Source organism: Dreissena polymorpha, chromosome 9, assembly GCF_020536995.1.
Source record: "Dreissena polymorpha isolate Duluth1 chromosome 9, UMN_Dpol_1.0, whole genome shotgun sequence".
NCBI classification, from domain to species: domain Eukaryota; kingdom Metazoa; phylum Mollusca; class Bivalvia; order Myida; family Dreissenidae; genus Dreissena; species Dreissena polymorpha.
Genome location: NC_068363.1, coordinates 19,125,457 through 19,150,801, shown reverse-complemented (window position 1 = coordinate 19,150,801; position 25,345 = coordinate 19,125,457). Strand labels below are relative to the sequence as shown.

Genomic DNA, 25,345 nt, shown 5'->3' with positions numbered 1-25,345 from the left:
AAGCATATGGTTAAAATGGAAGTATAAACAGCGTAAAATACTATGGAAGGGTATTCAGGTAAAAATTACATCATTCGTGGTGAATATTTACATTATGACTGATGCTTTTTCTAATATGCTTCACGACGATTCCAGCATGCTTGTTGTCTATTCGTTTATACTTGATGATTGTTGCAACATTACATCATTCATGATGAATATTTACATTATGCGTGATGTTTATTCTCACATGCTTCATGACAATTCTAACATGCTTGTACTCTTTTCGGTTATACTTGATGATTGTTGCAACATGCTTGGTGTTTATCCAATGTGTGTGTGTTCATTATTCCAGAAACCAGTCATAATCGGCTTTGCCACTAAGCGTCATTAACAACGGCAGTTAGAAACAGGCAGTAAGCAGAATGCAACTAAGCAGAATGCAAGTTACGAAATTATGACAACAGGTGGCGTGCGTTTATTTTCCGTATGTTGAATACATTACTTTTCGGAAAAAAGCGAAAACATCCGAATCATTTTCACTAGTATACTGAATAAGCTAAATTAGTTCCCTTTGTTATATAATCTCCAATAAACTAAATACGTTTATTATTGCCATTAAGACCAGTAGGCCTACACAATAAATTGACTGCCGTGAATATTTTTGGTTAGTTGCAGTTGGAACTCAAAAAAATATACATGTATTTTATTCAGGACATAACGGGGCTCATGTGTTGGAAGTCACAGTGGCCCATCCCTAGTCCAAATAATTACAGTAGACGTAATCTACCGATGTTCATTGTATATCGACCTCATATTTATAAAGTAGCCCAGACCCTCATTGCCACAGAACTGTGCGTGTTACTTTCAGATTTCTCTAGTCTGTTTACCAGGCTATACTTATAATGTATATAAACATATTGATCATTTTATGTCTATATAATGTCTGTGGTATATTTTATGTCTATATAATGTCTGTGGTATATCTATTGAAGCCTGAAAGTTACAAGTACTCGTGTCTAGTACAACTATTGTACCCCTCGTTGAGAAAACAACTACTTCTACTATTAAAATATCATAGAACATAATTTTCAATCAATTTGGAAAACATTAATAAAACAAATTAATATAAACAGGTCTGTCATAAACGTTGACGTCGCTCTTAGTTACCAGAAAAATTCCTACGCACGGATTTCAACCGTCATTGTTTACAATCAATTAAGTGCGTAAGTACTGGAATTGGTGTAGCGTTTTTTTAAAGGTGTATGTCCAGCGCGTGTGCCGGGAGAACAGGGCTTAATGTATTATTTTTTTGTTAAGCTCTGTAATATTTATATCCAATCTGTATGAAAAAATGTCGGTGAACATTAATCCGGTGTTAATTTTTGAAAATATTGAGGCGTTCATTAATTATGGATCTTAAACGGAGCATTGATCCGCATTAAAAAAAACACCGGGCATATTGCATATTAGATCGGAGACATGAAATTATTTAGAAAGAAAGCAATAAGAGGTTCAATTCTACATGAGCAAGTCTCGCTGCGCACGATTACGCTCTTACTGCACGTATATATTTGACTCTTATGAATCTTGGCCAGTACCTAGTGTTTTACTTTGCTTAATCTAAATTATGTCATGCATATATATGTACTTCAAGCAGCATGACCAACAGCTCTGTCATATGTGAAAGAGATTGACACGAAATACCTACCCATCTATAAAAAAAGTTTATATGTGCACTTCAATACTATAGTTTTATAGCATTTTATGTGGTGCAATATAATTGTACTCTAGTAAATTTGAAATTATGTAATGGATTTCTTCTCAACATACATGCAGAGTTCCAGATAACTTTTTCAGCAAAATCTTGGTTAACACCTGTATAAAAAAAATCCCGCTTTAAAGTCTATTATCAATTCCTTTTTTCAGGTAAGTATATTTTTTGGCACATCAGCAGTTAGGTTTATAGTCTAAGAAGAGCTCATGACAATTGCCGGGTTACAGCAGACGTTTTGCGATAAAAAGGACCAGATAATGGAAAACGTTTGGCTTTTCGACTGTTTTAAAGATGGTTTGTTATATATAATAACGTTAAAGAGCTGTTGATTTCATAATTGTAATGAGGGCCTAGACGAGTGGGAACTCATTGATGAAATGTTTACATTATATGCATTGATATTGAGTTTTACGCATAATCACAAATTTTGAATTCTTATTTTATTTGTCCAATGTGTAACCGTACGCACAGAATTTAAGTCTACTTTTTTTACTAAATTTAATTCATTTTTTACGACTTTAAGTGTCTTATCTGGAGCTCTGCATACATGCATTAGTAGCATATATTGAAATATATCCATATGGTTTCTTTGGTTATTGAAGGTAAATTACTGTACATAATTATGGTTAGTCATTAAAAATAAAGTTACGTCTACAAACACGCGGTTAATTTGGGTTCAGTAGCAAATATCACACAAATGGGCGCAACTTCTGCTATAACATACAATCTCCGTTATTCGCCGTAAATTTCCGTAGTCGTCCGTAGCATATCGGAACGACTGTCAATTGACATCATTGTATCACGCATGATTGTATGTTGCTTTGTGCTTGGGTGAAACTCACATCTTGCCATCGCGTTTATTTATTCAACGCATCAATATTTGATTCCATTATGCACTGCGCATATTGCACAAGTCTCTCTGCACAAACCAACGTACACATACCCAGCATGCAATTTACGAACAAGAATGTTGCATCTGTACACATGCATGATACCATTAAGCAGAATGTAAATAGACATTGGTCATCAGGCAAGATGTAAGTATCATCAAGCATGAAAAGGTGTCTACATACAAATTGAAAGTACCATCAAGAATCATGACACAGTCATAAAGAAGGATGTAATTTTTACCTAAATACCCTTCCATAAAATACAGTTTGCGTTCGTATGTTGTGGTGCAGAGCGTTACATAGTAAACCGATGTTATACTTTTCTGGATTAATTTAGCATTGTTTTTTTTTCTAAATTGACAATTAAAAAGTTCTGAAATAAATAACATCTTTTATTTTTATACTGTACATAAATAATATTGATACAGATCGTACAGTATACCGTCCTATGTAACGTAGAATGTAAGTACATAAAACAACACAGACAGACGTGCGAAAAAGACATGCATAAAAACTTGCTGAAACTTAGAAGAGTGAATAGAAACTGCACCATATCTGTTTTGAACATATGCTTATTAAATCGACAAAGATTAGCATACTAGGTCTAGTTAGGTAAAAGTCGGTGTTAAAAGCTCATGTTAAATAAAATTACGCGTACGCGTTACACCGTAATGCCTTCTGATTGGTTCATATTTAAATCAGTTTCATGACATGGCTACAGGTCAGTGATTGTTTTACGTTTTAAGCAGAAGTTTAACTGAAGAATTTATGCCTTTCTAACTTCAAATCGACTATATTTGAGGTAAAAATGGACTTCTGAATTAAAACTGAATGAGTTGGTGATGTTATTTTGCAATTTTACGCAAATTGATGAAAATTTAAACTTTCTAGTTTCCACCACATAAAAGGTCCTTCACCGATGAGACGTTCCAAAGAATTTAGCCCATATAAAAGGAACTTTAAATTCTTTGCGCGTCTTATAAATGAGACTGACTTTAACTTTGAAATTGTGAATTTTCCGTTCCTAGATGGTAACATCCCTGAAAGTCCATCATATGGTATTTACATTTCGCAGTTGGTACGTTACGCCAGATTATGTTCATGTATTAAAGATTGTAATGATCGTAATCGTATATTAACGAAGATTTTGCTATAAGAAGGTTTCTCGTATCACAACATACGAAGTAAATTCGCTAAATTTCACTCTCAGTATGGTCATTTAATTTCAAAATATAATGTTCCTTTAAAATGATATATAACTAAAGGAATTTCCCACCCATCACTTTATGGAGAAGTTTTGAAGCGTGCTCGCAAATAAAAATATATTTAAGATAATGTTTATATAAAACTTTTCAATTTAATCAACTCTTTTTTATCAAAAGGATATGATGCTAACGCACTTAAAAACACATGCGTGTTGGTTTTCGATTCACTATATCTTTCTTCTCTTAAAATTTGGAATTATTAATGGAATGGCCATTTTATATGTTTGAATCTTAAATATTCAATAGCCAAAGCTGATTTTATTGCTAATTTGATTTTACAGTACTACCCATTTCATATTTTTATTCTACAGTACTGCCCCTTCAATGATATTGGATTTTTTTACGTCATCATGTCATCGCTTCTAAAGTCCGTCAAAAGACACACTTTCACTGTTCTGGGCTTTTTTGACGTCATCGTGTCATCGCTTATATATCACGACACACTTTCACTGTTTTAGGCTACATACATAGGTCATCGGGTATAAAGCGTTAAACTTAATTAATATTATCTCTCTGACGGGAGTTTCTTGTTTGATTTATTATTATTATTTTATTTTTTAGCAGTCACATAAACAGCCGAGCTATATAGTATGGATCTTTTACACCAATTATTGCTACTTCTTCCTGTATTTGCGCGATGATGATCTGAAATATTAACTTGATGCTATATTCTTATATCTTTTTTTCTAAAAAGAAGGGATGTAGTTGATACGTGTTCGTAATTTCATTTCATCGTTCCTCAAAAAGTTGTAACTCTGTTGCTCTGGTCTCTTTCCTACCATTGAGTAATTGAATGATAATTCCATTGAATGCGTTTTAATTCCTTTTTAAAATCGTTTAATTTGAGTTGAAATGCTATAAGGTTAAATATTGTTTACACTTATATGTATCATGAATATTGCTGGGCCAAGTTTGAGGTTGAGCGCTCTAAAACCGGTTTAAACCCCAATGCTTTGCAGTGACCTCAGCTTTATTCTTATATGTGTTTATCTTCTTTTTGTATAGTGCTGCTTCGTACTGTTAAGGAAATGGATCACTTGCCTTAAATAAAGGACCAAATTATTGTATATAATGAGAATGCAATACGGCTCCAGCAGGTGGAGTTTTACTTCTTTATAATGAACTACCACATGTTGGTGTTGGTAGGTATAACTTTTATCTTATGATTGATCACATTTTGTATGTGATATGATAAAACATTCAAGTTTGTATTTATGCTTATGTGGAATTCGAGGATTTCTGATACTGTAACATTTACCTTTGGATTTTTATGTCTATGCTTTTAAAAGATTGAAACACACTTTTTTTCTTAATTTGATAATGGATTTATTTTCAAATTGAATAATTCTCAATACTTTAAATAGTTTTCAAAAATTGTATAAGCTTTACTAACAGACAATCAACGACTGTGTTTATTAAAAAATATTTGTAAAATTATCATCATAATAATAATAATAACAATAATAATAATAATAACAACAAAAACACCAACAATAATAATAATAATTTAAATAATAATAAGAATAATACATAATAATAATAAATAATAATAATAATTTTTATGATAATAATAATAATAATAATAGTAATACTACTACTACTACTAATAATAATAAATAATAATAATAATAATAGTAATAAATAATACATGATAATTAGTATAATTATTATTATAGTTACTGTACTGGAATGCTAAAGGGGAGAGCATTAACATTCCTTAAACTAGGCCTTTACAAAGGCCTCAAACTATGGAAATAGTAATGCTCACACGTGTACATTATTTTACTCATATAGTCAATGTGTGCATAGAGTGCATTATTTGACTTATATAGTACATTCGAACCACATTAAAAATTTGGCAGATTTTCATTAACTCATATTTTGTTTATTTAGAAATTGTACATTAGTATGCGTAAGTTATCCCATATGTCTATATTCATAAACAATAAATATTGATAGATCATAGGTTGTCCTCAACATGAGAAGCCATAAACCAAAAGTAAAAATAGAACATCGAACCGGATCGGTCGGGGCTTCGGAGAAACAACAACATATGAAGGGCACAAGAGAGGTATCCAAAAATCTCCACGGGTGTCCTTGGTCGTCTGGAAGGAGGTATCCAACAGCGTTATCGGTTGCACCACCGTCTCTTGCAGACTCTTATCCACACGTATCTCAGCGAGACCACACATCACCCTCGTCCAGGTTTTGACACCAACATCAGACAACGAAAATGAGTCGATTGAAAAGTTTTATAAAGAGTTAGAGCTCATCATAGGTCAAGGGCGTGATGAAGAAGAAATATATCCCCATCGTCCATGGCGATTGAAACGCAAAGTTTTGATTAGGCATCAGCCAACACTAGTCTGGGACAATCGATTTTTCATATGAGAGAACAAGTACAGAGGACTGAGACTAATTGAGTTCGCTAGTAGCCACCAACTCACCCAGTCATACAGGTTGCACCCACACAAACCGTCCAGAAAAGTAGCCTGTTATGCTCTGATCGGACAAGTACACAACCAGATCGACTTCATACTGGCGCCTTAACTTTAGCATCACCATGGCGTACATAAAAACGTTTTTTTTTGTCGCAGATATTCGCAGTGACCAAGACTTCGTTCTCACCACAATCCAGCTTAATTTAAAGGCAAAGCGTAAAAGTGCAACACCAAGAACCCTTGCATCAGATTTAACTTGGAGAAATTGATAAAATCCGATAATTAACAGGCATTCCAATTTAAGCAAGATGTCAAGTTTGGAGCACTGAATATCCCAAAAATGAAATTGAGACAATCACCAACATCATCAATGAAGTACTGGTGTCATCGGTCGGAGACATTCTTGGGAGAGAGAAAATGGAACAAACTAAGAGTAACGACCGAGACACGAGAGAGCAGAGACGTTCGAAATAAACCAGTCTAACTGACAGAAAATCATAATCGAACGGTGAGTTAGAAAATAAAAAAGTCCCAGGCGGAATGGGTTGAATAGCAATGCATCAATATTGACAACGAAATTACGATAGGCAGCAGTAGAAAGGCGTCATCAAGATCTTCACGTAGACCCGTGAGCCTAATGCAAGTGTTATATCTGACACAGACGGATAATCTTCTGACCAAGGGTGCCGCAATCCTTAACAGGTGGACCCATTACTGCAGCGACCTCTCTTACTACTCTCTAAAATCAATCTCCTTCAGAACGCACCCATACCTGAAGCGGACGACAATAAAGTGCGATAATCACCGCAATTATCAGTATTAAAGCCTCCTTCAAATGCAGAGTCATCAGTGAGATACACCTGCAACACCAACGTGGAACACCTTTAGGAAAGAAAAACAACTTTAACACCTTTAGGAAAGCTTTAGACCGCGCGTGGCATGATTGCATGTGGCAGATTCTTAGAGGATTCAATATTGACGAAGGGCTGAATTAAGTTACCAAAGAACTCTACTGAAACGACAGCAGCTCAGTACTTCTCAACGGACAGATGTGTGGCTTCAGGACATCAGTGGGCATTCATCAGATATCTGCTTTCAAAATATTTGCCTTGAGAAGATAACGCAGGATATCCTCCAAGACAACTAAATCTAATCTCTATCGTTAATAGAATTCTGCAAAATAATATATGAACGAGCAGGAAGACAGGATAGAGGTCAGCCAAAAGAGATCGGACATCATGATAAACTGCTCAAGCAAAACCAGTGCAGGCATCACCATAGACGGCAAGAAGTAACCAGCTTCAAGTAGTTGGAAGCACCTGTCCAAAACATTGTACCAGTGCCTCCTGTCAGCTACCAACAAATTAATTGTGTTGTGTTGTGTCGCAGGGCTTTTTAACTTCGCACCAATTTATTGCTTGTAAATTCATGAGAAGATATGCTATTTATTTACTTCAGATTGTGACGATAGTTGCAGACTCGCCGATGTCATCAAGGGCTTCGAACAACTCGGGATCGCTATGGACAAGTTGCTCAAAATGTTAAGACGGAGCCTTGCTCGTATGTGATATGTTCCATTATCTTAAACATTAGATTGTATGCATATGTTTACCAGGAAACACAAACGCCTGATTCTTATCTGCATTTCAATTAGCTTCAGTTTGTAATTATGCTTATGTGGAGTTCGAAGACTTCTGATATTGTCATATTGTTATATATACTAATGGGTTTGCATGGCTAGGCTTTTAATAGATTGGAACACAAAGATGGGAAGCTTCATTAATTTGATAATGGATTGATGTTCAGATCGAATAATTATCAATACTTAAAAAATATTTATGAAAGAATTGTTGTCGGGGCATTTTCTCGGTGAATAAATATTTTTTTTATAAGGACGATACACCTTACGATTCTACAAGTCACGTGATAAATATTTTAAATATTTCATATCTGTGTCTCTGAAACAATCGTATGTAAATGACCTAAATGAAATAACCAAATGAGTGTCATAATCCATTTTGATTTGCTTTACAGCTTTGCACGAGTATGTGCATGTTGTGGACGAGTATCGTAGTCGTAGTCGTAATAGTAGTAGTAGTAGTAGTAGTAGTAGAAGTAGTAGTAGTAGTAGTAGTAGTAGTAGTAGTAGTAGTAGTAGTAGTAATAGTAGTAGTAGTAGTAGTAGTAGTAGTAGTAGTAATAGTAATAGTAGTAGTAGTAGTAGTAGTAGTAGTAGTAGTAGTCGTAGTCGTAGTAGAAGCAGTATTAGTAGTAGTAGTAGTAATAGTAGTAGCAGTAGCAGCAGCAGCAGCAGTAGGAGTAGTAGTATAAACGCCAATATGATTGGCCTGTTCGTATGCAATTCGATCGTAATAACCGGCCTTCAACCACAAAAGTCACGCCCAAATAATTTAAATAGTATAATAACCACATAGCTTTAGTAAAGATGCATATTTGCTTCAGCTGGCTTAGAAATGGACAATTACGCGGTTAACTTAACGTCAACAAGAGAAAGTGGTATCGGCACGTGTACATGTTCGCGCGACTACCTGGTCCTCGAAAAACCCAACAGCCGAACGTGTCTGTCTACTGGCAAATGGTATAAAAACCGCCTATTTGCATTGGTAGGTCTCGTTAGAACTTATTACTATTATTCAAATAATTTTTGGAAAATGCATAAATATTTTTGAAAAACAAAAGATATTTCACCGCACTTAAAAGTCATAATTTAAAGCAAACAACACCTTGTCGCAACTCTTTGCTGGTGATGTATTGGAAACGTCAATAGAAGTGTTATCAACTCACAGTCTTATGGCGAAGGTTTGTAACGCTCAGTTACAATGGACGATTGAGATTTAGTTGCCAAGTTTACATGTATGTACGAAAACACGCATTTCTTTTAGAATGTATTGTGCTTTAATGAGTACATAGTACAGCTCAAAGTTCTTTTTGGTAACGGCAAAGACAAACATGGTTAAATATATATACCCAGACTCAGGCTATAAAAAAGTGTTTTATTTTTTAAATGATCCATACCAAATCTTTCTTTTACAATGTGCAGTATATGGCAAGATAAACCTAAAAAAACAATACACAAAAAACAATATGAGCGGGTGATTTGAAAATTGCTGAAAAAATTACCCTACACTGAATGTTTTTCCCCTCCCAGCAACAACTAGCAGGCAGAGCAGTGTGAACGTGTTATGTATGTACGGCCGCAAATTTAGACACTATTTTTTCGAATTTGATATATTGGAAAATATACAATAAAAACAACAACATTAAAATAACACATGAAAAAACAGAGATTTAAAATGCCTTATGGGCTATTTGATGTAAACAGTTGGTAGAATACAAATACGGATGCATGTCGATGGGGGATTATAGATCGAAAACGACGCTTACAACAGTTGTTCGTTGAAATAAGATTTTGCTCCTTGGAACTGAGCTCAGTGGGATGGGTGATTTAGATGGATGAGTTGTCAAATTCATTATTAGATTTGACATGTAATCTACTCACGCGTTTTGCTGGAAAGTATAACCAAGCTAAGCACCACCAAGGCGACATCGTTCATATTGTCATTCAAGTAAAAATCGAAAACTAAATACTCATTGCCTGACCAATAATATCAGAAGATAAGCGACTGCGTTTGAGAGTGAACTATCACGAACTCCAGTATTTATAAACTAAAACTACCATCTGGGATTGTTTGACCAAATATATTCTAGAAATGTTGTGTCGCGAGTCCATTCAATATTATTGACTTTTTATAGAGAAGCCACTTTATATGACAATAATTTGACAATGAATTGATTAAAGACGTGTCGTTGTGAATCAGCAAAGTAAGTGTTACCACGCGTGCGTAATGCAGTAAATGTTAATTTTAAGATAATGCATATTTAGTTGGTACGTTATATATATAAATCTTTATTTGTGTATCAATTAATTTATTTATCGATTTATATTTATACTTATATGCTTTTATTTATTTATTTATTAAAAATAAACATATGTACAAGCTTCCTGAGTTTTTTCCCAATCTATCAAACGTTACTCTAAAAGAAGAACAAAGAAGCTGATTCAACGATACATCGTACGCTGTGACTTGGAAACAAGTAAAATTTAAACATATTAATATCGTTTAATAAGCTATACATATACACACATCCGATTTCATATAAACGTGACATTTCATGACATTAATAGCAATCAGTAAGCATAGCTTTGTTGATCTCGACAGTTTACGAATACAAAAGACATCGACTGGCAATCATTATTGAATCAGACGTAGATGTTATATCTCTATTTAAATCATTTTTCACCGTATTGTAGAATAATCGCTTTATTCTTATATTTTGTCGTTTTTTATGAAAACAAACTTATTTTTAAATCGTTAATGCATTTAATTCAAGTCTCGTTTCCCGTGTTTACATTACACTATCAAAATATTCAGCGAAAATCTCTACGATTGGTCAGTAATACCAAGTAGACTAGATTTTTGCTTTCTCGGTACAGCTAAAACTTCCGGTTTTTTTTGTGGAAAACCCCGTTAGTCATTGTTATCTATCGCTATATGTTTTCTTCGCGTGTACGCGGCGCTCCAACAACGTTTTAATTACGTTTATACATCGAGGCATCGATTAATTCGAAAAAAATATATACAGCATTCAGTATGATAGATATAATTTTGCAAATATGATAGAATGTAGCAAAAATTAATGGGCCCGTCTGAATATTTGATCACAAGTTTCCTAAGTTGATAGCAAGCATCTAGTAATAATGACCTCATAAGATGCTTGCACTATCGGGACTAGTTCCAAATCGACCTTGAAAATCACCTCAATGTTCGCGAAATCTAATGATTTGAACTAGATAATTGGTTGATTGAGAATGTAAAAAATATACGGAAACGGTGCGCATGCTTAATAAACCTGTATTATTTGACGCCAAAGCAATACACTTCTTTAAATTGTATATGGCCTGTTTTCATACTTTGACATTATTGACGTGTGTAAGACGGCTCGACCCCATTGCCCGCCAGGTCGAGACCAGGCTCATGTCATGCCATTATCAACATATTAACTTTACTGTCCCCTGTGTTCTCTTTTATTTTTACGAACGCTTCAGAGTTTGGTGCGGCCTTCTACGTGTTTGTGTGACGTGTGGGATGGGAGTGGGGGTTGGTGGGAGGCTGTGGGTGAGCCGGAGAATCTTGCAGCAAACACTACCTGTCCAGGACGGTGAACCCAAACCAAACCCACTTGCGCCGGGAACGGGAATCAAACCTATTTCCGGTGAAAAATATGTTTGGTTTATTGTCACCATTGTGAACAATCGCCGCTGTAATATGCTGCCAAAAGACGCTTTAAACTAGGAATGTCCATGTACGATTGTTATATTTAGAGTGGCATGACATTATCCAGGACCTCGAACTAGCAGGAATGTTATCGGCTTATATCATGCCAATGTAAAAATCCATAAAATTCTTTAAATTTTATTTGGTTATTTTTCAGACTTTGACATTATTGGTGGGTGCAAGACGGCTCAAGCCCATTCCCCGCCAGGTCGAGGCCGAAGTTCAGGAATCCGTACAGCATCCCGTAAAGCCGTTAATGTCCATTCGGTTGACTCTGGTATTATTACATAAGAATTATCATACAAATTATTTCAAAGATAAAACTATTGTTTAAGTATGGTTTTTACGCTATAGGTATTCTCGCTATGTAAATAAACCATGTTTCCATGACTGTGTGGTGAATCAATGCAAGTCTCACGGTGTGCACAGATGAGAATGTCATAAGAAATCGAAATTCGAATATTGATCTAGTGCAGATATCGTGTTGGCTCTGATATCAAAATCCAAACACGAATCTCGAATATCGAGCAAGGTTGAATATCGACTACCAATCTGATGCAAGCACTACATGTACATTCAACCTTGCAAGATATTCAAGGTTCTTGGTTGACTTTCGATCTCACAGCTTGCACGATAATCACACCAGTTTGATATTCGCTGTACGCTTTTAAATCTCGATGTCAGTGCTGGCTCGTTAACAAATTTAACTCGATATTTGTGGTTCATATTTGAATCTTGATCTCAAAACGAGCATTATATTCGCGACTGGCTCGATATTAGCGGTTCGCCTTTAAATATTGATGTTAGTGCTGATTCGAAATTCATCGTAGCTTGATTTTGTGGTTCAAGTTTGATCTCTGAGGTAGCAGAATATTTGCATCAGCTCGATAATTGCGTTTCACCTTTTAATGATGACGTCAGTGCTGGACTGAAATTAAACGTAGCCCGGTTCGTATTCGAATTTTTATTTCAGAGCTGGCGAGGTATTCGCACCAGCTCGATTTTTGCAGTTTGCCTTTCTGCGCTGGCTCGAAATGGAACTTAGCTCTATTCGCTATTTTTGTTTAAATTTCGATCTCAGAGCTATCACGACATTTGCACCAGCTCGGTATTCGCTGTTTGCCTTGGGACGTTGATGTTAATGCTGGCTCGAAATTCAACATTGCTTGATAATCGTGGCTCATATTTGTATTTCGATTTCAGAGCTAGAACGATATTCCCACCAGCTCGATTTTACTGTTCGCCTCCTAATTTAGATGCCATTTCTGGCTCGAAATTTAACTCAACTCGATATTTGTGGCTCATGATTGAAATTCTGTCTCAAAGTAAACACGATATTAGCACCTGCTCGATGTTCGAATTTTAAGCTTCGATTTTCGATTACATTTCCAACTTAACACCGTGCTCATAATCAAATGTCATGGATGCAAACTCTCGATTATTCTTTCTAAATGCTTTTTTAATAGATCTTTTTCAATGGCTATAATGCTTCACAAATGATTTGAAAATGATATCAGCCCAAGCATATATTCATTATATTGCATCTTCCTAATTTGTATATATTAAAAAACAATACAAGCCTGCGAATAACTCATTTGAATTTACTCTTTATCTAAGTGATGGTACTTTGGAAGCAAGGTCGGTATACAAACTACGTTTTCTCTAAATTTGATATCGAAGCATATTTAACACCTAATTGTGCACACAAAATATACACAGGATTTTCGTATATGAGCATAATTAAAAAAGAAGACGTCAAAATTGAAAAAGATAACCACCAGCTTGGGGATGTGCGTGGAAATACCACTAGGCTTACGGTTAAAGATGTATTTTGGCCGTTCTAAACATGAATATAGGACAATATTATGGTCACTTTTAGTATCAATATCAGTCACGTGCGAGCTATAAGACTTAATTTAGAATCTGCTACGAGTGTCAGCGACTCTTGACAGAATATTTATGAGGGCTATTAGCCTGGGTCAGAAGACGATTTATTGCCTCTCACGGAGGTTTCCGAGATAGTTGATGAATCGCGATTTGAGGACAAGGTTTAATCTTTCGTATTATACATCTTCGATCCGTTGACAATCTGCCATTCTTCAAATAATTGATTATGGATAACTTCGTTTTTCCACAAAGTTTCAATTTTAGGTTACTCCTAGTTTTATAATCATTGCGGTTATTGCTTCTTCTTTCATTAGTATATTTCGGATAGTGGGTTATTAGCTATTTGCAAATGAGCGCATTGAAAATCACATTGAGTTAACGCAAAAAAATGCATTGGATTATATAGGTAGATAATATACCTTTTAAATGGGTATAATTGCATTAATGGCTGGGTTTGCAAAATACATGTAGCTGAAGTAAGACTACAAAGTGTAGTTGTGTCGAAAGCAGGACGTAAGTCTAACTGCCGGATTAAAATGAGTAGCTTTATTTGCATTTATAATTGACCTTATGCATGATACAAAAGCAGGAGATTTTAAAGAGCAGGACAGTACTCATAATCATAGTATCTCATGTAACGTATTAAGCGTTTATGCATAAATAGTTTATCTTTATTCTGATTCCTCTCTACGAATGTGGCATTTTATATATATCGTTCGTTTATTATCACTGCTGTATCTTTTTTAAAGGGACCTTTTCACGTTTTGGTAAAATGACAAACTTGATAAAAAATGTTTCAGATTAGCAAATGTTCGTTTTATTAATGATATTGCGATGAAACAGTAATACTAAACATTTACCATGTTCTAAAACATCCATTATATACATCTTTTGCAGATTTTAAACCTGAAAATTATAAAGCGTTATAAACGCGAAACGATTGAATAATTTGGCGATTTCTGTTGTTTCGTTATATTTGGTGACATTACATCAGTATGAGCACGGATGGTCGAGTGGTTTAAGAGCTAACCTTTTACACCAATGGTCAGTCGTTCGAGCCCATTTGAGGATTACTTGTTTTTCTTTAAATTTATCTAGTTTTTTACTGGAACTATTAAGTTCCAATGTTTATATGTATCAATTTAAAGCATGTTATGACAAACATGCCAAAATCTGTTAAAAGGTCCCTTTAAATTTGTAAACGTACGTACGCGATATTTATATCCCCGCAGGTGCGTCATGATTTAACTACCTTATTAGTTGTTATTTTTTTCAACGACCGGTGCATCGTTTATCAATACGTTCGTCGGTAAAAAGAAGTGTGGATGTATTATTTAAATTTCTACTCTTTGTTAAATAGATTCATAGTTTCTATATAAGAAATATGTGTGTTATTACACCCACGCGTTGAATAGGTGTATGTCTTCAACAACACATGGTACAGATGAGAATTCCCCTATTCCTTGATAGGGTACATATTGGAACTCGCGTCTCCGAATGCCTTTTTACGCTGCTTTCAATATTTCATGATACAAAGTTGCGTTTTCTTTTCAAACTTTAGCAGCTTTTCGGATATATACATTATAGTTACAGCATTTGCGTGTTTCAAAAGTGTTATATTATGGTGTTCTGTAGATGAATCTGTATCCGAAAATAACTACGACGCTGTTGTTTGGTATAACCAAAACGACCCTGGCGACAATGAGTTCCTACAAGAGCTAATAGAGGAGCTAGAGGGTAGAAGAGGTATTCGTCTCTACGTTACAGGTCGCGATGATCTGTCTGATGCTTACGGAAACACACGTACCGCTCAAGAGATCGAGAGAAGGTATTTAAACAAGCTGTGGTAATGATACAAAAACTCATACTTCGATAATGACCTAAACCGCACTACAAGTTTTATAAATTTTAATTTACCAGACAAAGGAATCGTTCTACCGTTTAATACATCACTATTGCAACTCCACGAGTTTGATTTGTTTTAATCCTCTGTATATTTTTTCTGTGTAATTTTAGGACAATACATCTTCGATATATGATACAATTTTACTGACTGGATCCCTCATTGACAGTAACACTTGATATTTGTCATTGAATTACTTTGATCTAACAGTCGTCGGGGCACATTAATCGTGCAAATCATAGAATCACGTATCAATATGATTTAATGGGAATCTTAAATCACTGGGGGCTGACGAGGTCAAAGCGTAGTCCGTTTCGCTACGACGTCGAGTATATGTTTTACTACGAAAACATTGTTTAAATACACATGACATCGAGAACGGATAAGTCGAAAATTGTGTTTAAAACATGTAAGATTATGATTTTGTAATAACAAAACTCTGAATTTAAGCACAATGTCATTTCATAGGTCTGTTGCATCAAATTATAATCCAAGATGTGTCTGGTTTATGCGGTTAAACATGAAATAGACCGCTGATTTATCAAACCGAAGTCAAGTTACACTTTAAAAAAATGCAATTAAGGTTTACAACTGTGTTTAATTGACACAATTTTACAATTTCCATATTGATCTATGTATTGTTAAGCCACTGGGGTGTTTAGAAATGTGTAGGGTAACCCAGTTATCAGAAATAAAGGCTACATATTATTATAAGGCATGATCATGTCTCTGACAGCATACGTATATGCCTCGCTACGACAACGCTTTAGCGTGCATGCGTTTCTCACAGAAGACGTATTGGTTATCTCTCAAAGGCAAAATAAAGAAGAAAAAAAATTAATACAGAGTCATGGAGTGGCTGGATGTTTCCTTTGAGACAGAGGTAGTAACAACGGCACAACATGATCCGAAGCGCACAGTCGACATGGTAATGCACATTATTATGATATAATTACATTCACGACTAGGCCAAAGGAAACGATTAAAATCGAAAATCCATATATAAGATGACAGTTGAGAGTCGAGAACCTAATGTCGTCGGTCTCAATAAAAATGACGCATCTTCACCTTTTGACAATCCCTTATACGTTCATTTTGATAGAGACCGACGATAGGTTTTCAGCATACAGTACTCTTTATCAAATGACATTCGATTCTCGTTATTCCCAACTCGCTTATCTCGAAACTCTGCTTATGTCAAAGTAAATCCCATGTTCCAACTTCGATCATTATTTATCTCATACGGATTTTGATTTTTACATTGTATATATCAAAGCGTTTTTCTTGAAAATCGGTAATCGTCAACTAATTTTGAGGTGAATTTCATGTTCGTATACATGATTGTACCTGTAAAATCCACACCTGTAACAGCCGTAAGGTGTGGAAAGTAGGACCCCAATGGCACAAATCCGCAATTGCATAATCAATATATTGTTGTAAAGTTGTGGCAGTGGGTTTCTGTCACAGGTTATTGTTAACTGCGTACATGACGGCCGGTAAATTTACTTCGTGTTACAATGCGGTTAAGGCCCAGTCTCACTATGATGCCGGCGGAGCCCCAGTGCGTGATCAGGCATCTACCGGGATGAACCGGGGCCCTACCGGGATGAACCGGTGCTCCACCGGGATAAACCGTGGACGACCGGGGACAACCGGTGCTCCACCGGGAAAGTATTAAAATGTTTAATACCTCCGGGATGAACCGGGAGTCACCGGGTAGGACCGGCAACGACCTGCGTGGCACCTGGAACAACCGAGACTGTACCGGGAACAACCGGGACGGCACCTTAGCTCCACCGGGGCCCAAAACCACCCCGGCAGAGCTACGGCAACGCCCCGGTGAATGCCGGCAGAGTCCCTTTATAGCTACGTTACATAAGTAAACCGGTGCTCTGACGGTACCGTCCCGGTTGTTCCCGATGCAGTCCCGGTTGTTTCCAGTGCCAAGCCGGTTATTGCCGGTCCTTCCCGGTAACTCCTGGTTCATCCCGGAGGTATTAAACATTTGAATACTTTCCCGGTGGAGCCCCGGTTGTCCCCGGTTAAACCGGGGCGTTGCCGCAGCTCTGCCGGGTTCTGATGCCGGTATAACCCCGGTGAGTGCCGGCGTAGTGACGGTATACCGGGGCTCTGCCGGGACTCTGCAGGCTTTCACCGGGTTCAACCTTTTCGTTTTCATGCGCACAGTGAAGTACGGCATCTTTTGCACTGGGAAATGGCAGTCTGCAGTAACTGAAAACTGCATGTGATATGTCCAGAAATGGATACAGAAACTTCGTTGAGCAACCTATACATTATATTTGTACTTCGTTGCGCAACCAATACATACTCTGTGCGAAACCTTTACATAAAACGACTTGTAATTTCCTTCGAAACAAAGAATTTGCATAATTAAAATATATGTTTGTAACCTGTTTTGTACTTTAAAATGTGTAATGTACACTGAATCGAAGTAAAATGTAGTTTTATTTAATTTAAGTTACCTTAATTGGCTATTTTAACAGAATAACCACCTTATGCATTGCTTCAAATCAAAATATTTCGATTTTAGCTCAAAATAAACTTAAAGGTTGCAACTACGCGCATTTGTTATTAGTTTGTTATTGAAAATAAGTACCTACCATTACTGGATGTCCCGTTCTCTAATCCATAAACACCAGAAAATATGGAACTCGCCTGATTAAGTAGTGTATTTACACCATGTTTTCGTAGTAAAACATATACCCGACGTCGTAGCGAAACGGACTACGCTTTGACCTCGTCAGCCCCCAGTGTAAATGTAAAAGGTAAAGTCACGGTGGAGTATAATGCTGTCTCTTGTACTGACTTGTAGGAAAAGAAGAATCGTGTTATACGAATTGTTAGACAGATGGCTTGAAAGTCGAATGTATAATATAATATTCCAATATCAGAATACAAGATAAAAATGTATAAAACGCAACTGAATTACCCAAGCAGCGAGTATGAATGAATTTAATTTTCTCATTGTCTGGATCGGAGACAAAAACTAACAAGCGTAGTAATTTCTTATATCATGTCGATGATGTATGCACTCTTTGATATTTCAAAACAATCTTAATGTTATCATACTTCCAAATAAAGTCTCAACTCTACGTACATATTGGTGCAAGGAGGTATGATTACAATTGCAAAAACAAATTCAGATCATGAAAAAAAACGAAATCACTGTCGCATGTTTCTTTTTTTAGCGAACACAACTTGTATCGCTCTCATGTATCTCCATCAAACTTCTTGACCTAACGTAATCTCCATCATTGAGCAAATTTCGAAAAATAATACTAAGTACGAGTTAGAATAGGGATTTTCGGGAAACGTATGCTTACAAAATGAGTTTTTCAAAAAGTTTACGTATGCCTTTAATAATTTAGTTTTGTTACAAGTATTTAGGGACTGGGGCTTTAAGGGTGAATACATTTTTTTCTCTTCAGGATTTACCGAGTTTTTGCTATTAAGTCGTTTTATGTGCACGGAGCAAAGCTCCCTTAGCGTTCAATGTATTTAAATAACATGTTGTACATTAAGGCTCGGTCAGACCGACTAACGAATATGTAACGGAGAGAAAACGGACAACATATGCAGATTTTGGTTATCCGTTGATGAAATTTACCTGCTCTGCCGCTCAAGACGCTCGCAATCGGCGTGTGAAGCGTAGAAAAAACAAAATGACCGCACAAGTACCGGTGATGTAACGGAAATAAACGTACGTTTAACGGATATGTACCGGATAATTAACGGTCGGCTTACGGATATTACCGTGCGAGTAACGGACTTCTACCGGATAAAACGGCAGTGTAGCGCATTAGTACCGGACAAAACGTTCTCCCAACGTGAGAGAAACGGAAAAGTACCGAACATCAACGTACAAAAAACGGTCATTTTATGTCATGCTTTATTTATATTTTAAAGTATCATAATTTTGATTTGCTTTGTTTTTAATGCATATGCTTGTTTGTTTCTGTATTATGAATGTTTATGTACACTTACGCCAAAAATAAAATAAATAAATCTTGGTCGGTCGAACACTTTTATATTTTCTTTCCGATGAAAAAGAATGGTACATCCTCAGTATCAGGTGGCAAAGCTTCAGGTTCTGGCAGGTCAAGGTCTCCGTTATCAGCTGCTGCCTTCAGGTCTGACTCGTTCCACAAATGTGCAACAGATGAAGCATCACGGCCTCCAATGTCAGCCCAGGCGAAATTGTAGCCGGAATGATCCAGAGCTAGCAGGGCAACTAAAAAGTACTTCTTGTAGTTAAAATACGTAGACCCGGATCTTGGTGGACATTTGCAGGCAATATGTTTGCCATCAATAGCACCAAGCGTATGAAGGAAATTCCGGCTGTCCCTGAAGCCGTACGCTATTCGCGTCCAATTGGCAGCTGTTGTTTGCAACGGCATCACCTCGTCAGCATACTCATCTATGACTGCTCTACAAATCTGACGTGTAAAAGATAACAGTATCCAAGCTAGCGGGGATTATAAGTGTATGACACAGTAGTTAATTCATGACATTTAGCGAGTGGATGATAAGGTGTAAAGATACTACTTGATAAACGGTGCATATAACTGTGTCATTTCAAGATATGCGCAAAAGACAGTACTAATGGTATTATAGAATTTAGGAGTAAGTGTTGTAGTGCGCGCACTCATCTATTTGTCTTTTATCCTATCCCGATAACTAAACACAATGCAACTCATATAAAATGATGATAGAAGTAGACATTAAAATGTATAAATATATTAAAATAGCTAACAGAAGCCTTTTAATATTAATTTTAGCACTATAGTAAATTAAGCGGTACTACTTCTGGCACGAGAAGAGAAATAGTGTTGTGGGGTACCCTCCAGCCGAGTCGCATATCACGGTACTTTGAACCAGACACAAGATGCCGCAGCGCAATTGTAAGCTTCAACCCTGGTTAAATTGGAAGTCTGTAGTTGTTGCGCTGTTTCGTTATCATTGGGGGGGCCACTCGTGCGAGAATCTCATCGAACATCTCGGGTGACATTCACATGATGTTGATGAATGCGCATTGGTCCTCTCTTCGTAGTTCGACCATAAGTTGGTCATACAGACTGAACTGACGCCTCCGCTCGGGACCCAGCCCAGCCCTGATCCACCATGTTCGCTGCCTCCGTCTCCTTGCTCTCTTTTGAGAAGACGATGCATGGCCAGATTAGCATCCAAAAGGCCAATCTGGGCCTACAAGAGGGTGGCTTGACACTCTAATTGAATGCGAGCACGACACTCCATTGCACATGTCCTTCTCACAAGGCGTACCAAAATGAAATGATACTTCGACCAACAGGTTAATTACGGTTAAATGTATGTCAACAGTTTTGTTCCGCCACACTTCTCTTACTTTTTTTAAACGTTAGCTGTCCGTTATTATGTGTTGAAAATGCGTTAGGACCAGGACAACCGGACATAAACGGACATCAGCCGGATACGTACAGGAGGTGTAACGCACGAGTTCCGAACAAACCGTAAACTAACGTATGAAGACCGAACATCAAACGGAGATCTCTGTTCGTTTTATCCGGTGGAAAATTTTGAACATGCGCAAAACTTCCCAAAGGATGGAACGGATGTCACCGGACATCGCCGAACAAGGAGCGGATTCACCGGATATAAAACGGACATTAAACGCATAAGAACGGACACGAACGAATAAAATGATTTATGTCCGTTTCTCGTCCGTTATCTCGGTGTGACCGGGCCTTTAAGAGGAGATACTCTTTCTGTGTTTTCGGCGTTATTGCCCTCTGATAATTATTGTGTGCAGAACATTTCTACCTACTGTAATTTACTGAGTATTAATCAAATTTGTAAACAAAAATAGCGTTTTAATTGCTAACCAAACTAAATTTCAGGTGCCGAAGGGCGATAATCGTCGTGTCAAGGTCGTTTCTTCAAAGCACACTTAACGACTTCCAGCGACGGTTTGCAAAGACATCAACACCAGGTTTCAATATTTATAGACAGTTTGTTCTGTTTCTCATACCATACCGAACGAGGATTTTTTCCACATAAAATGTTGGTAGAGTTGTGTTTTCGGTCGTTGATTGTTCTAACAAATATTTTGTAAAATATTACAGGCTCTAGAATTGAACTTTTTCCAATTACCCGAGAAGACGGCGTCGTCGTGCCAAGAAGGCTCCAAGGTCGGAATACTTACGACCTTAGTAATACCAACATGGTTGAGGCAACTTGGGACCGTCTGACATTAGACATAAGAGCGTGGATCGGACCAGAGTCTCATCTAGGACAAATAAGTCATCCAGACTTGCGGTCAGTCGACGAAAGTAACCAAACAACACCCAAAGATGTAATCCCTTCTCGGCATGTTCGACCTGCAGGTCTAAATGGATCATCTGCTCCAATCACACCAGAAACATATCAAAATATGCGGACCGACTTACAAATGCTCCTTAAGAAAAGGAAGACGACAGATTCCGTCCATAATCACCGCGATTTAACTCCGACCGAAATGCATATAGAAACGCCTCTGGAGCAAGTAGACGAAACAGAACCCAAACGATTGATATTGTCTGAAGACCAAAGCGAGTCCATGTTTCCTGAAATGCTAGAATACCAACACCAACCAACAACTTGGATGCTTAGAGACGAAATTGCACGCGGTATGCCTTCGCAAAATCTTACTCTTGCACATTCAGGCGACCAAACCTCGTACCAAACACCTCCGTTACTTGAAGACCGGACATCAAGCCGACGTTCACAATCGGCTGACCTCGGAGATCCAAAATAACTTGCGAATCGAAACTTTCAAAAAAACGCACATTTAGACATCAATACTGTGCTTGTGAGCTGTGTTTCGTTAACAGTCGGACGAAGTAACAACTCAAGCACCGTTGTGCACCGGCGCCATTGCTAATCGTGAAACAAATAATAAACGTTTACCAGCAAGGTCGACCGATGGATTTTTTTGCAGGACGAGTCCTTTTTTATATATACTTTTTTGCTGACGTATGACGTTTGAAGTGTTAATTATAGAACAAATATGATGCAGAGCTGTTTAGGAAATTATTTTCAACAGTCGTACTTGTGTTGTCATACTTTTCCATACATCTAGTATGTTGTCATATTACAATCGTGTTTAAAATATCTTTATTTGTGTATCATTATTACTGTATTATAGTCAGTTTCAGTTGGCAGAATGCATCGACTAATGGAACTTACTTGTTGCTTTTCAGCACATTTAATTGGATTAAAAATTGGATTCCTGAAAGAATTCAAAATACTATGTACATATACTTTTTCGAAGTATTTCATGTAATTTTGTAGAACTGCGGACCGCATGGGCTAATCGAAGAGGTACTCTACCCGATGCATTAAGCATAGTGTTCCCTGAGGGTTTTTCAAACGGTGTGACTATTGTTTATCTAATTGGTAATTAGTTTAGTTTTCTGGGTGTTTTAGGGGTTATTGCATTTGTCCATAAAAGCCAGACTGTTGTTATTTTCTGCAACGTTGTTTATTTTAACTGCAAGTTCTACACGTTATTTTTCGAAAAAACAGAATATGCAATCGATGTTCAAAACCTAAACAAAGCTGAACCGCAAGCACGGTAACGCCAGTGTTTCGAGTTTGGCACACACGAGTTAATTACACGTGTGTTTATATACAAATGGCAACCTCCATCCCTTCAGTACCAATAACAAAAATCGAACTTTGCATAAACTTAATGAATTTTATGTAAATGAACATATGTCATCCAAATTAATTTGAATGTTATTAAGTGCTATTTAATTATGTATTGTGTGCCATATTTAATTTGAAATGGATAAGATAAATCCCAAAACTTACTTTAACAGTAAAGGTTATTTACCTAAAACATGGTCATATGTTAACACTGGTAGTATTTTGCCTTTTTCTGTAGTTTTGTATTAAGTAGCGTGTTTATATTTGTTTACACATGTTTATAATTATGAATTATGAATATTCACAAATTATACGATTTTATGGTCTATTGTAAAATCACTTCCAGACTAGAACTCGAGCGATAAAATGCTTTATATACTCTTTATTGCGATAAATGTATCTTTTGAAAGCATGTTAACGGGACATTTATATTTTAATTTTTTTCGTAAATGCTGAATTTTACAAAGTTTTTTATACTCGTTAAACAAAAATATATCATTTTTTGCTGATATCCAATTTAACGTATTTTTATATAAATGTTTATATCTTTTATACATGTAATTTACCATATTAAATGAAACATTCCTATAGGAAAACATGCCTTAGCGCAAAAATATACACAATCGATAACAACAAAAGTTTGCGGTGGATATTTACCAAATGTATCGACACAAATAGCTGACTTTTTAGTCTTTATGGTACAGCCTTACAGTTTTATAATCTACATATTACACCATGTAAATATTCATTTTGGTTTCAATTTCGTGTAATCTCAATAGTCGAATGCACTTTTGTTTCTGTCTAAAATAAATACATATTTCTGTGGTTGTGGTGAATAAAATTATAGTTCTCTTCATAAATAAATTGTGTTAAAAATGAGTCAGTGTTTTTATTATTTACGATTAAATACAAATTTCAGAATGCTAGCACTTCTTGGAAGAAATGATGACATTAATTAATGTTTACAAACAAACCCTGGGTCAATTAGAGGCTATGGAAATAATATTTCCTAATTTGACTTGTACGAAAAATCAAATACAAGTTTTGTTAAAGACACACTACCGGTATATCAGATGAAAAAACTTCCAACAAACCTCTATGTGTAGTGTCCATGCATATATTACATTCATGAAAAAATAAGCTTGTTACAATAACATTTCGGAAGTTAAATATAATAACCAGAAGACAGAGTATAACGCTAAGCTTTTATTCCAGGTACTTATTTAGATTTACGTGCTCAGGGTTGATAAAGACTCTCAAAGAAAATAACTTTGAAAAATATTTAATCAAACAAATAACACAGGTTGGCGATCAATGACCATCGTGGCCCTCCTGTTTATACATTAGGATATATGAAGCAAATCAATTGTTATGAAACCCCGAACCTTGGCTTATCTATTACGCGCGACAATTTACTTTGACCTCGTTGAGATGTCATTTACATTAAAGTCAGAACACTACCAAATTTACGAACGTTCCTTATAAGACCATTATATGGATCCGGGTTTTGCAACTGAAAACTCGTCAACCAAACGTGTGACACTTTGATCAGACTAATTATTTGAGGAAGCGGCTATGAGGACGCCTGGATTGATGACCGACGTTTCACCCCTGATTCTATAAAGAGATCTACTAGAACCAACCACGTGATGAAAGCCTAGCCATATTGTACAATAATTGTACCGTTGTAACTTTTACTGTTTTTTTATTACGGTAATATTTTTTATGAACCTACACTTATACATTATTTTCAAAATATAACAGAAAAATATACTACTTTTCATACTTAAATAATTACACAAAAAATTCCTACTAAATCTGATAGTTTTACTTGTGATGGCAGAGATTGTATGTGAGAGCATGGAACAAAGACTTCGTTGCGTAGAAATGGAATCTCTGAGTGACAAGATTTTGACGTAATAACTTATAGCGTCCAATGTGGTCGATATTTAAGAACGGTGAATATGTATTGTTATTGACACTGTTAGTAACTGATGGCATATGGGATATACACCCTCAGTAGTTTCATACCATACGAGAGCGAAGCTCGAGTATGATATGAAAGTACTGAGGGTGTATATCCCCATACCCGTAGCCGGGGGTAGGATGTGGGTTGGGTGCGTTCGCACCCAACATTTTTGACGAGAAAATAAACGTTGTACT

General features: G+C 36.3%; 1 protein-coding gene across 4 annotated transcripts in view; it reads left to right on the top strand.

The window, feature by feature from the left end:
* Nucleotides 1–24,061, top strand: part of LOC127846465 (uncharacterized) — an 86,213-nt gene extending 62,152 nt beyond the window's left edge. For 3 of the 4 annotated variants that reach the window (XM_052377719.1, XM_052377718.1, XM_052377717.1), the window contains 4 exons: nucleotides 11,867–11,986; nucleotides 15,232–15,424; nucleotides 21,394–21,485; nucleotides 21,619–24,061. In XM_052377719.1, coding sequence (XP_052233679.1) covers nucleotides 11,867–11,986; nucleotides 15,232–15,424; nucleotides 21,394–21,485; nucleotides 21,619–22,289 — 1,076 coding nt within the window. In that variant the 3' untranslated portion in view covers nucleotides 22,290–24,061. Of the gene's footprint in view, nucleotides 1–7,810; nucleotides 7,913–8,815; nucleotides 8,977–11,866; nucleotides 11,987–15,231; nucleotides 15,425–21,393; nucleotides 21,486–21,618 lie in introns of those variants that run through there. The other variant, XR_008033515.1, reaches the window with a different exon arrangement.
* Nucleotides 24,062–25,345: the final 1,284 nt, after the last annotated feature.